The 12,309-nt window shown below is 49.4% G+C and overlaps 5 protein-coding genes across 5 annotated transcripts; 3 read left to right on the top strand and 2 right to left on the bottom strand.

Annotated features, from left to right (window-relative positions):
- Positions 1-446: 446 nt before the first annotated feature.
- On the bottom strand, positions 447-1,583 carry TRIVIDRAFT_193605 (uncharacterized protein; the record flags this gene model as incomplete). Its single annotated transcript, XM_014097853.1, has 2 exons — positions 447-1,333; positions 1,391-1,583. 2 exons carry the CDS (start codon positions 1,581-1,583, stop codon positions 447-449), a joined length of 1,080 nt encoding a protein of 359 aa, XP_013953328.1.
- Positions 1,584-4,528: 2,945 nt separating this feature from the next.
- Positions 4,529-5,260, top strand: TRIVIDRAFT_157172 (uncharacterized protein; the record flags this gene model as incomplete). Its single annotated transcript, XM_014097852.1, has 1 exon — positions 4,529-5,260. A coding segment is annotated over one exon (732 nt), but the record flags the coding sequence as incomplete, so codon positions are not given.
- Positions 5,261-5,704: 444 nt separating this feature from the next.
- On the bottom strand, positions 5,705-6,599 carry TRIVIDRAFT_193604 (uncharacterized protein; the record flags this gene model as incomplete). The annotated part of the gene is made up of 3 exons (XM_014097851.1): positions 5,705-5,785; positions 5,841-6,251; positions 6,303-6,599. The coding sequence occupies 3 exons, from the start codon at positions 6,597-6,599 to the stop codon at positions 5,705-5,707; spliced, it is 789 nt and encodes a 262-aa protein (XP_013953326.1).
- An 812-nt stretch (positions 6,600-7,411) lies between these two features.
- Positions 7,412-8,638, top strand: TRIVIDRAFT_90759 (secretion-related small GTPase; the record flags this gene model as incomplete). Its single annotated transcript, XM_014097850.2, has 4 exons — positions 7,412-7,483; positions 7,555-7,619; positions 7,691-7,820; positions 7,895-8,638. 4 exons carry the CDS (start codon positions 7,418-7,420, stop codon positions 8,636-8,638), a joined length of 1,005 nt encoding a protein of 334 aa, XP_013953325.1.
- Positions 8,639-9,555: 917 nt separating this feature from the next.
- TRIVIDRAFT_181866 (glycoside hydrolase family 2 protein) lies at positions 9,556-12,232 on the top strand (the record flags this gene model as incomplete). Its single annotated transcript, XM_014097849.1, has 1 exon — positions 9,556-12,232. The coding sequence occupies one exon, from the start codon at positions 9,620-9,622 to the stop codon at positions 12,179-12,181; it is 2,562 nt and encodes an 853-aa protein (XP_013953324.1).
- Positions 12,233-12,309: the final 77 nt, after the last annotated feature.

The following is a 12,309-nucleotide window of genomic DNA, read 5'->3' as shown; positions in this document are numbered from 1 at the left end:
CTTGAGGTGCTATTCTGGAGTAGAGATGATATGTATTTTTGCCCAGAGATTTTGACACATTTCTCGCGTCATTTGTATCAATGCCGTGCACCTTGGCAACAGCGGGGGAAGTTGTATTTTATTATTACTTACATGTACCTAATTGATGCGGTTTGACAAGAGAAAAATGGAAAACGAGTCGAGGAACTGCCGTCTCAGTCATTGGCAAGCAATACGACATGGCAGATATTGTGGTCTAGAACTTGCACCAAACTAGTCTTACCGACGGACATGCTTGTTGGTCGTCTTTATTTATTTATTTATTTATGCATGGATATATAACTTCATACTATATTTCCTTGACTCTGCCTCTTCCAGCGTTTGAGCATGCCGGGCACTTGACACCTTGGGACCTATCTGAACCAAGGTGAGCGCCATCATGCCAGTCTCAACACGGACACTGCTTATTAGACAAGCCTCAGAGGTAGCTCCTTTCCTTCAATCCAGGCTTGCAAATCCCTAGTCGCCTGCTCATAGAAGCCGTTGATGGCCATCTCTTCAACATAGCCGGTATGCGGCGTGATTAGCAAATGACTCCGGCCATTCTTACCCCATTCAGAGCTCCTCCACTCGCTGTCAACAGGAAGAGGTTCCTGCCAGAAGACATCGAGCGCGGCGCCTCGAATCTTGCCGGCCTTGAGGGTGTTGAGCAGATCTTGTTCGTTAACAAGCGGGCCTCTTGACGTGTTGTGGAAGAAGGCCGATGGCTTCATCAGGTCAAAGTCTTTGGATGTGATAAACCCTCGAGTGCGATCTGAGAGCACATAGTTCAAGCTGACGACATCAGAGGTACTGAAGAGCTCTTCTCGACTGACGACTTTGAAAGTCTTTTCCCCGGTAGAGGTTGTGACTGGCAAGTTGAAGTGCACTGCTTGTTCATCGGCAGCCTCTTGAGTCAAGTTCTGGCTCCAGGCAATAATCTTCATGCCAAAGCCAATGTGAAGGATACGAGCTGCAGCGCCGCCCAGACGGCCAAGCCCGATGATACCCAGAGTCTTTCCAGATAGGGAAGTGCAGAGGCCGGTTTGCCATAGGCCCGCTTTCATTGCTGCGTCGTCTGCTGCAATGTTCCTCGCGAGGGCCAAGATCATGGTTACAATGTGCTCAACTGTGCTCTCGACGGCGTTCTCATCGGTGGCATGGACATGGACCGCTGTTGCAACGGGGATACCCCGCGCCTTGAAGGCATCGAGATCCAATGACAGGTTGCGTCGCGCCTGTGTCATGAGAAGCTGGAGGTTGGGCAGCCGATTCACCAGCTCTGCAGGGAAAGGCGTCCGCTCTCTCACAGTACCTTTATTAGTGCATTTAGTATTCGCTGCTCTATATCAATGTACGAGGCTCTACATACTTATGACGTTAAAGGGCTCAAGCCTCTTGACCAGCTCATCCTTGACGGACTGCGGGGTGTCTGGGCCGTTGTAAGGCAGCAGCGTATCTGGAAAGTAAACAATCTCATGTTGATCTTTGAACTTTGCAAAGTGCTTCTCAGACGCATGCTGGTAATCGTCCAGGACGGCAATCTTGAGTCGCTTGGCAGCCATTTTTCACAAACTCAAATTGATACTTTGAATGATCAGAAAAGATAGAATATTTGACGAGATTATGAATATGATTGCGACATCGGTTCATCTGTTAGTGGAGTAAACCATTTCATATACAGCCTCATGCATAGGTGCATTTACCCTTTCGGTTTGTAAGCGTTATATCCGCGTACAGTTGCCGGCCTTAATTGATACTGTCTCTCCGCATCTGATAGAAAGAATTGAAGTCGGCTTCTTTCACGGCAAATACGCCGTGTGCAATATTATTTTGCGAGAACATGCTCTTTTTGTCTTTAATTTTGAACGGCTTATATAGTGTCATGATTTGATCGCGGTGAAAACGATCCACGCTATCAGCGGAATGCTAAAGAAGCACGCCCAGCAGTACCAAATGTCCGCGACAATCCTCGCCATCACCCACCGAAGCTTGGAGGGCGGGAGCGGTGCTAAGACTGCGAGTCTGTGAAATCCAGGAGAGAAGATCCTTGTGTATTTGGGTAAAATATCCCTTCGTCGAGCATAACGATGGATTTTCCAGAAGGCTAGGTCCAAGAGATATAGCTCTAGAAAGAGCATCTTTGCAGCCAGCCAGACGTATCGGATTAAAACCAGGACCTCTATTCCTAGGTAGCACAGTATGGGAGTTTGGCGCAGGGGATAGTATTCTTGCTGCAAGCGGGTAAAGATTCTGCCATGGGCCTCCTTTGGTGTCGTGATGGCGCAGACTCGGATATGCTGAAAGATGAGGCTAAGAATGAGATGCCATCGAAGAGCACGCCATGAATGGTAGCCGGGGAGTGTGGTATTTGTCGTGGTTATCAGCCAGCCACTGATGTTTTTGAGATACTCCATTTGATCTGAGTGCTTCGGTGCTGTACAAGTGACTGCGGGACACTATTAAGTCTGCGGGGTATCGAGAGAGCTGGAAAAGTCATCCATGTCGCGTAGTCTAGGATAATAAGAAGCAGATTGGTTTGTCGGGATAAGAAGATGAGTAGGTTCATGTATCAATGAGATAATGAGAATGTCAGCGAGTGCGGCGCAATGTCTTGGACGGAAATCTGGAACTTCATGGTGGGGTGAGTTTATGTGAGCACACGAGCATGGAAATTGGCAGAAATGCGTCTCTTTCTACAACTGTACATATAATTTGTTTTAATACGACTACCCGGAAACGCACACAAATAAGTACCATTTCCCTCCCGCTTCTGCTGCTATCGTTGTTACTGTCAATTTATTGATGTGCAGTGAGTTGTTGCAAAGCAATACAACTTAGGCGAGTCCAGTCGAGGTTTTGGCTCTTCAGGGAATGCTTCTTTTTCTAGAATAGCAGAGATGATGACATTAACCCCGTTGGCAGCACATCCATGATGATGCTCCGTATCATTGGTCTGGCGCTGTATTTCATTTCAGTGGACGGTATCACGGGTGCTGAGGCCGTTACAAAATATTCTTATTTCCAACGCGCTCGACAATGTGCAAACTGCACAAGTCTCCCGATTTGAAGGAAACAACAGCAATGACTTATAGAAGGTTAAGTAAGGTAATGAGGTTGATTGTGTGCCAACAGGGGTATGGCGGGAGCAGACGGAGAGACGGCCTCGGGAGATAAATTGTACCTACCTACATGTAGCTACCTCCAATGGGAGAATCCAACCGCTCTCATGCATTAGAAGATTGTATTTGAGGCGTCTGAAAAGGGGTACATGTTCGCTTGCTTAGTCAATCATGGTAACAGTTGCCATGGTTGACTAAGCAAGCGAGCACTTAGGTGCTAGTAGCGTTTGATGGCGGCCCCAAAGCCTGGCCAGTACGGAGTCTGATCCGTACACCTCGAGCCTCTTGGCCAATGGGCAGGCTCCATCTGCTAGCGGCCCCAAAAGCATAAGAGATTGGGGGACAAGCAAGATAATTCGAAGTGCAAGTACGACCCTGCCCAGCAAATCGGCGATACAGGATTACAACTTGCTTCGGCGCCCAAGCTAGCAAGTTTGAGCCGGCGAATAATCGGTTCATGGCTTCATGTCGATGGCGTACGCCTATTAAGATCCATTTCGAAATTCGAACCTTGCCGTCCAGCGCGGGGAGAGGGGTTGAAGATTACATGTACTCTCGTACGGAAAAGGGCGGGTGTAAAGGCAAGAACGCTAATAGGCCGTCGGTGTGTTTGGGGTATCGGCCCCATCAGGGTGCTCCTATTGGGTTCGCCTCAATCCGTGTCAAAGGGTAGATGGATGCATGACTCTACATTCCCCTCCAGAGCCGCCACGTCGTCTGCAGACTGCCACGATATGGCTTCCGTATGTATGCGTTGCGAGCTGTGGCGTAGCCTTCTGGTAACGATGTATGAAGATATAAGAAGAGATGCCTCGTCTCGAGTTGGACGATACTCTGGGCTTTCTCATCGCCTATCATCAACATCCTCTCTTATATCGTCTCTACCAGTCTGAGCTCTTTCATAGACCATCAATCGAGCGCAAAGCAAAAAATGACTTTTGACACCAACAATCTGCCTCCCAATCTTAATTAACATGATTCGACGGGCTACATGCAGGCTACGCGGTATGAGAGTCTCCAAGCCATCTTTCGTGACGAAAGCAACATCGAGACCCCCCAGTATGGCGGTTACGTCCCTTTCTTGCTTTAATAGTGTGTACTGAGCCGCTTAGAACATGGGCTAACCGGACGCTTGTATACCAGGGTGTAAGGATACTAGAGCTATATGGCCGCCTGCCAAATGTCTTGACACTGGCATCGGCGACAGTGCCTCTCCCACTGAAACCAGTTGCTCATCCTTTGAAGGGAAGAGGAATGTTTCAAAGCCAGTTAATGATTTCGGTGATGACTCAACTGATGTCGCAAGCATCACCACCACTGAGGCTGGCGGAACTACTGCGGCTGGATCTATTGATCACACTTCCGGTCTCTCCAAAGCAGAGGCTAAATACAAATGCGCCACACAAACAAGCGGATGCACTGAAGTACGCGTTGGATACGGGGGCTATATATCACGCTGGTGCAGGGATTCCGTACTCCGCTATTTCGTTGACAACAAGAGCTTCCCGACACTTGCCGCAGCGATGCAGGTCGGAGCAGCGATGCAAAACGCGATTTACATGTGGAAGGGCACTGGTGTGAGCTTCGAGGAAGTTGATTGCGATGATTCAGCCACATTCGCTGTCAGATATCCTCGACGTGGACGCAGCGGTGTCTATGCCAGTGCATTCTTTCCAGATGAATCGCCAGGCGAATTGCTTGTGTACGATCTGGGCCTCTCCAATGCTGCCTATCTCCCCAATATCTTAGCTCACGAAATTGGCCATATTCTGGGTCTCCGTCATGAGTTTGCCCATGAAGATAAAGCAGAACGAAAATTCCTATGTGTTCTTTTAGGAAAAGAAAACCCTCAATCAATTATGAACTATTATAAGGACCCAAGATTACTGCAAGTCAGCGAACAAGATCTCAGAGAATTGAAAGAGTTTTACGCATACGACGGGGAAAAGTATAAGGGGCTACCGATATACGACTACGATCCAATTCTACATACACGCGTTTCTCGCGAAGAGACTTGTTCTAGCCACGCAATGGGAAGTTCAAGTCGCAGGTTATCTCGCCGGAGTATGATAAGAAAAGTTAACTCACTTTTTTCGACTGCTTTTCACTCTGCCAAATAAACTTCACTGTTGTTCACGGCATGGTATATGCCAGTCACCACTTGTTTTCTTCTAACGGTTCTACTATCACGATATTTTGCAGAGCGACGCCTTACTATTTATGCATCCTGTACGGAGTATCTAGTTACTTATTTGGGTATTCATTTTCTAGATTTCTTATGTATTGCTACTGCTTCATTTTAGAGCCTGTTCTTATGGTGAAATTTTGGCTTCACTTATAGCATAGTAACAATTCGGTCTCCGTTGACTGTTCTAGTTGCCTACCTTACTTCTTCCTGCCATTAATACGACTACCTGGCAAGTGTATTAAAATGCTGTGTTTTATTATGTATGTTCTTATTGTCTTGGTATTACAGAATACGTGTACATGTAATAATTACACAGCCTTAATAGGACAGAATCATAAAAATGTACCAAACATTGACGGAGCATGCACAAAGCCGCTTACAACTTGCTCAGTCTTGATGCTCCATCCAATCGGATGACAGCCCCGTTCAACATGGGATTTTCAATAATGTGCTTGACCTGCCGGGGAGCACGTTAATCTCTGCAAAGTTTTAAACAAGGTTGAAACACTCACCAAGATGGAGAAATCGGGCGGATTGCCAGCTCTGTTCGGAAACACAAACGTGTCTTCTATGGCTTTTCGAACCCTGTCGCTCATACCAGCCGTCAGATTGGTGACGAACAGGCTGGGAGCAACAGCAACGACGCGAATGCCGTAACCTGCCAGATCGCGAGCCATGGGCAGTGCCATTGATGCAACAGCTCCCTTGCTGGCCGCGTAGCTGACCTGGCCGTACTGGCCGTCAAAGGCACTCGAGCTGCTGACCAAGATGATGACGCCGCGCTCTCCGTCTGGGCCTTCGGGATCGACCTTGGCGAGATGGACGACGGTTTGCCGGACGAGATCGATTACGCCTCTGAGATTGACGCCCAGGACGAAGTCGACGTCGTCCATGTTCAGAGGCTCGCCCTTGCGATTGAGGACCTGCATTTTGTTTAGCACAAAGCCGACTCATGATATGTAGCCAAGTCCTACAGCTGCTGGGAGGCCAATGCCTGCTCCTGGCATGACGCCACCCAATGGCTTTCCGGTCTTCTTCACCCAGTCCACGGTACCCTGGACGGCCTTTGCGATGCTCTCGCTCTCAAGCACATTGCAGTGAAAGAACCTTGCGGACGGGCCTAGCTCCTTTTCCAGCTCCTGGCCGGCTTCTTCGTCGGACAAGTCGAGGATGGAGACATAGCCGCCGGCTTTGATGATTTCGACGGCAGAGCTCTTGCCGAGGCCGGATGCGCCGCCGGAGATGATGAATGTGCGGTCTTGGATCTTCATGGTGAATTCAATGTCTTTTTTTTGGGTTATAACAAGGAAGAAATAAGATTCAGTGTGAGATGATTACACCTGTGTACATGTAATAATTAATATCTGGCGAAGGGCGGTCATACTTTTGAAACCAGCCCGCTGTGCCGAGGCTCGAACGCTCGAAGCTCCAGTTCAGTTGCCATTTTCAGGTGCCGCTCAGCACTAAACGCCATCGTATACTGCATCGGGCATATTCCATCTCTGTAATTTGCTACTAGGTATGCTCTTTAGATTTCGTATCAAAGTATAAAAGTGATGAGAATAACTCAAAATACGTGCCTGAGGCTCTCAAACGATAATCTCATCATCTTCGCTCTTAATCTTATCGCTTTGCAAGAATCGAATGTCATATGTTGTACACCGTATATCAGCCACATGACAGTCCATAGTGGATTCGACTCCATTCATGCCCAGCGGTGGCTTAGTCATTGGGCTGCACTCAGCGATGGGCAGTTGATTAGCACGAGTAGTTCAGTTCAGTTCAGGCTCAGTGGGGGTCCCGTCCTCGCACTACCACTACAGGGCCATACAGAGGCCGTCTAGAGGCATTCAGCGGGCCCGTGCGCTGAAAGCGCAGTGACACCATCCCTGCATACCAAGCCACCAGAAGCGACATCACACACCCAGCCAACTCTTTGCTACTACAACGATATCTTTTCTTATCTCTGTGTTTCACTCTGACGACACCGGCTCCCTCGGGTCTCTGCTGCTGCATCATCGACGAGACCAGCGACGATATTTTCGCCCTCCTTATATAGCTGACATTCGCCGGACGAGGTTTGCGCCCCATGATGAGGCCCAGGCGGTCGTCCGGGGCGAGCGAGTCCAGCACTGGAACAGCTCGCCCCGAGCAGGTGAGCAAGCTCGAGATGAAGCCTAAGATGAGGCTGGTGTGGTGGGCGGTACTGATACAACAATGCGACAGGAGCTCGGGAGCATGTACGACTACTTGGCCAAGATTATACTGCTGGGACCCAGTGGCTCGGGGAAGTAAGTAGCGCTACAGACGGAGCAATCTCTAGGGTTTGATGATGGCTAACAAGGACGTTCGCCACACACAGGTCATGTCTGCTCCATCGATTTGTCAAGAACGAATGGCGAGTACTGTCGTCACAGACCATCGGCGTCGAGTTTGCAACGAAAATCATCAAGGTTGGGAGCGGGGCGAGACGAAAGCGGATAAAACTCCAAGTATACCAACCCCTCGTCATTCTATTGCAGGGGTACCAAGCATGTGCTGATACAATCTTTTTTTCTCTTGATAGCTATGGGATACAGCAGGTACCGAGCGGTTTCGATCTGTTTCGAGGTCATACTATCGCGGAGCGGCCGGCGCAATCCTGGTTTACGACATCGCATCGCACATATCCTTCCGAGGGCTACAGCCGTTTCTTAACGATGCGCGGGCGCTAGCGTCTCCTCATCTGAGCGTCATGCTGGTGGGAAACAAGTTGGACTTGGCTTCTGAGAACCTCATTGATACAAGTTTGCCTCCGCCAACTCCCAGCAGCGTGAGCTCTGTAGCGACCATGACGGGCCTCAACGGCGTGGCATCATCCTATAGGGACCATGCCGGTTCCATTGGAGCCGGTACACAACAAAGAGCTACGGAGGCGCCGGAGGGTCGTGAGATATCGTCTGCGGAGGCGAGTCGGTGGGCTAGCACCGTGGGCATTCCAGTTGTGACGGAAGCAAGCGCGCTTAATGGCGAAGGCGTGGATGAGATCTTCAACCGACTGGCCAGGATGATCTTGACCAAGATTGAGCTGGGCGAAATTGATCCAGATGACCCCATGAGCGGCATTCAGTACGGAGATGGTGGTGGATGGAATACGGCCAGCGATGGAGGCAGCATTAAAAGCTCCCTCACCGGTGGCACGTTGGATGAGAGCCTCAGCGGCCCACGGAGGCGCAGACGAGGGAAAGGCCGCACCCAGAACTGGAATCTGAGGGAATGGGAAGAAGTCTTTACGCTGAGCAGCCGTCGGAGGGGCCGAGGATGCTGTTGATGAAGATGCCCATGACTAACGACCTTTTACCCTCTTTGTTTCTTTGTTTCTTGCTTTGTTTCTTGCCTTCTTTCCTTCTCTCTTTTATTTCTAAGCTCAGCCATGTTCAGTTTCATATGCGCGTACGACAAAATCGGAGGAAGACGCTGAAGGATAATATGCATAACCAGCCCTTTTTTTTTTTTTTTTTTTTGTTATGCAGAAATGAGCTTTGAGACAACCAATGACAGCAAGCAGTTTTGGCGTTTGGGAGCACTATAGAAGTCTTTGAAGGCGGCCTTTGAGGTGGCCCGGACTATTCTTTTCTTTGTTTTGCTTCTGCTTCTGCTTTTCCTTTCTCATCTGTCGAATTTTTCCGTGTGCTCTTTTGTTATTTTTTAGTATCATTACTGAATAGGTGAAAATAATTGTTTGGGTTTTGTTTTGCGATGATACATAGACTGTGCCTGCTTTGCTTTGCCTTGCCTTGCCTTGCTTCCGATTACGGAATACATGTACTTTCAGTCTCAGTGCCCAACTGTGTACCTACGGTACCTAATCATGTACATACAAGAAACCCGTCAGGTATCACTGGAAACATAATCGGAATCACTCCGCAGCAATCTTATGCCAGATGGGGTACAGCGCGGCGATTAGCCTCAATCTGTCTTAATATGCGTTAAATTGCCTGCAGCAGTTCGCATCTGGCGAGTCTTTGGCTTATGTTCCGAATAATCGTCCTTTGGTCACCCCCCAAAAACCCCCACCTTGCCGCTTCAAGATGCGGAGGTCGACCTTCCGTACGGAACGTCTATAAGCCGTCTATAAGCCCAGCGTCCAAGTATAAGTATCGATCAACTCTTATTGCGTATAACAGGTTTCTCTTTCTTTCCTCTTCATTCAAAGCAGTTCCTTTCTCCAATTTTACGGCATCTCAGTCGTTGCAAGAGCTGAGAGAAGTACCGTCGTCGGCTGACTGACTTGCTGCCCAACTCCCCCGCAATGGCGCCTCGCAAGGTCATCCCAATCAATGAGGATTGGCAGTTTGGAAGAACAGATGTTGAGGAACCTTCATTTCTGCCCGTTTCCCAATTCCCTACAAACGTCCATCTCGATCTCTTGCACCACAACCTCATTCCTGATCCCTTTGTTGGAAAGAATGAATTGGATGTGCAATGGGTGGGGGAGGTGAGGGCTTGGCAGTACCGCACCTCGTTCAAGACTCCCAAGATCGGCAGCCATGAAAAGGCTATTCTCGCCTTTGACGGCCTGGATACCTTTGCTCAGGTGCTTCTGAATGACAAGAAGATTCTCGAAACAGACAACATGTTTATCCCTGAGCGGGTGGATGTCACTGCGCTTCTCAACGAGACAGACAACCAACTCGTCATCACATTTGACAGTGCGTATCTGAGAGGATGGGAGCGAGTTGAAAAGAACCCTAGTCACAAATGGGGCACCTGGAACGGAGACCACTCCAGACTGGGAGTTCGAAAAGCGCAATATCACTGGGGCTGGGATTGGGGTCCAACGCTGCTGACTTGTGGGCCCTGGAAGCCCATCAACCTCGAGATCTACGAGTCCCGCCTGGCTGATTTATACGCAACCGTCACTGTGGATGACTCTCTTGCTAGCGCCAAAGTTGTGCTTCATGCAGCGACCGAGGGGAAGGCGTCCAAGGTGCGGTTCAACCTCTCACTGAACGACACCGTTCTGAGCGATACTGTGGATGTCACAAAAGATGGAAACGCAGAGGCTACCTTCAACATTAGCAACCCAGAGCTGTGGTATCCCGTTAGATATGGAAAGCAGCCGTTGTATAAAGCTACGGCGACACTGCTGGATGGTGATGATGAATTGGATGTTGCATCGAAGAGAATAGGCATCCGAAAGGTAGAGCTTGTTCAGAAGCCCCTCAAAGACCAACCAGGAACGTCCTTCTTTTTCAAGGTGAACAATACTCCGATATTCTGCGGAGGCAGTTGCTGGATTCCAGCCGACAATTTCACTCCTCGAATCACCAAAGAGAAATATCAGAACTGGGTCAAGCTCATGGTTGAAGGCAATCAATCCATGCTGCGCATCTGGGGCGGTGGTATTTATGAGGATGAGAATCTCCTTGATGCATGTGACGAACAAGGAATCCTGGTCTGGGTTGACTTCCTGTTTGCCTGCGGAAACTATCCTTGCGACCCAGAGATGTTGCAATCTATCGAAAGAGAAGCAAGAGAGAACGTCAAGATCATGCGACACCATCCTAGTATTGTCATTTATGCCGGCAACAACGAAGATTACCAGTTTCAAGAGAGCGAGGGGCTCACCTACAAAGTCGACGACAAGGATCCTCAAAGCTGGCTCAAGTCAGATTTCCCGGCCCGCTACATCTACGAGCACCTTCTCTCGCAAGTGTGCCAGGACCTGGTGCCCGAGACGTTCTACCACTATGGAAGTCCTTGGGGAGGCAAGACGTCGTCTGATCCAACTGTAGGAGACATTCACCAATGGAATGTATGGCATGGCACTCAAGCAAGGTATCAAGATTTCGACAAGCTGGGAGGAAGATTTGTCTCTGAATTTGGCATGGAGGCTTTCCCATCTATTCGAACCATTGATGCTCTCTTGCCCCAAGGTAAAGACGACCCAGATCGACACCCGCAGTCAGATATTGTGGACTTCCACAACAAGGCAGATGGTCATGAGCGGCGCATTGCTCTTTATCTCGCAGAGAACATCACATTCACAACGAGCCCACTGGAGCAGTATGTCTACTCTACCCAGCTTATCCAGGCAGAGTGCTTGTCTTCTGCATTCCGACTCTGGCGTCGTGAGTGGAAGGGCCCTGGACGGGAATACACCAGCGGAGCTCTCTTGTGGCAGCTGAATGACTGCTGGCCCGTGACTTCGTGGGCCATCTGTGACTACTACCTGCGACCAAAGCTGGCCTACTATACCGTGAAGAGAGAGCTCAATCCCATCACGGTCGGAATCAAGCGAGTTGAGCACCGTCACCCCAAAAACAAGTACACAAGAGTCGAAATCGCCGTCAACACTAAGCTTGAGATTTGGGCTTCCAACTTTACGCTCGATGATGTCAAGGTCGACTGCGTCGTCAAGGCATGGGACGCGGAGACGGCTGAGGAAGTCTTTAGTGAGACTATCGCATCGTCACAACAGTTGCCCGGCAATCAAGCCACTGAGTTGACGGTCATCGATGTTCCCGTTAAGACTCCTAACGCTGGGCTCGAGGGTCGCACTGTTGTTGCGGCATACCTGTACCAGGATGGCAAGCTGCTTGCTCGATACGTCGACTGGCCACAGCCACTTAAGCATGTGCACTTACAGCAGCCTCAGAACTTGGTGGCGAAGCTCTCCGAAGATGGTGCTTCAATCACACTAAGTTCAGACAAACCAGTCAAGGGCGTCGCTCTGGAGTCTGAAGATGAAACGGTCAAGTTTGACGACAACCTGATTGACCTCGTTCCAGGGGAGGAGGTTACTGTGCGTGTGACAGGCGCTTCGAAGAGCACTGTGATTTCGACAAGGTACCTAGGAATGCGCAACTAGACTATTGCTCCTAGTTTTTCGTATCATAGCTTAATCAATGTACATGTATTGAAGAACACTGCAATAAACACTATGATTATCACCGCGTCTTAACGGACTAACCGCACTTTGTCGGACTTTTCTGTTGT

The sequence above is a fragment of the Trichoderma virens genome, assembly GCF_000170995.1.
Source record: "Trichoderma virens Gv29-8 chromosome Unknown TRIVIscaffold_84, whole genome shotgun sequence".
In the NCBI taxonomy this organism is placed as follows: domain Eukaryota; kingdom Fungi; phylum Ascomycota; class Sordariomycetes; order Hypocreales; family Hypocreaceae; genus Trichoderma; species Trichoderma virens.
The sequence above is the reverse complement of the archived record's forward strand: the minus strand, read 5'-3'. Positions and strand labels throughout refer to the sequence as shown.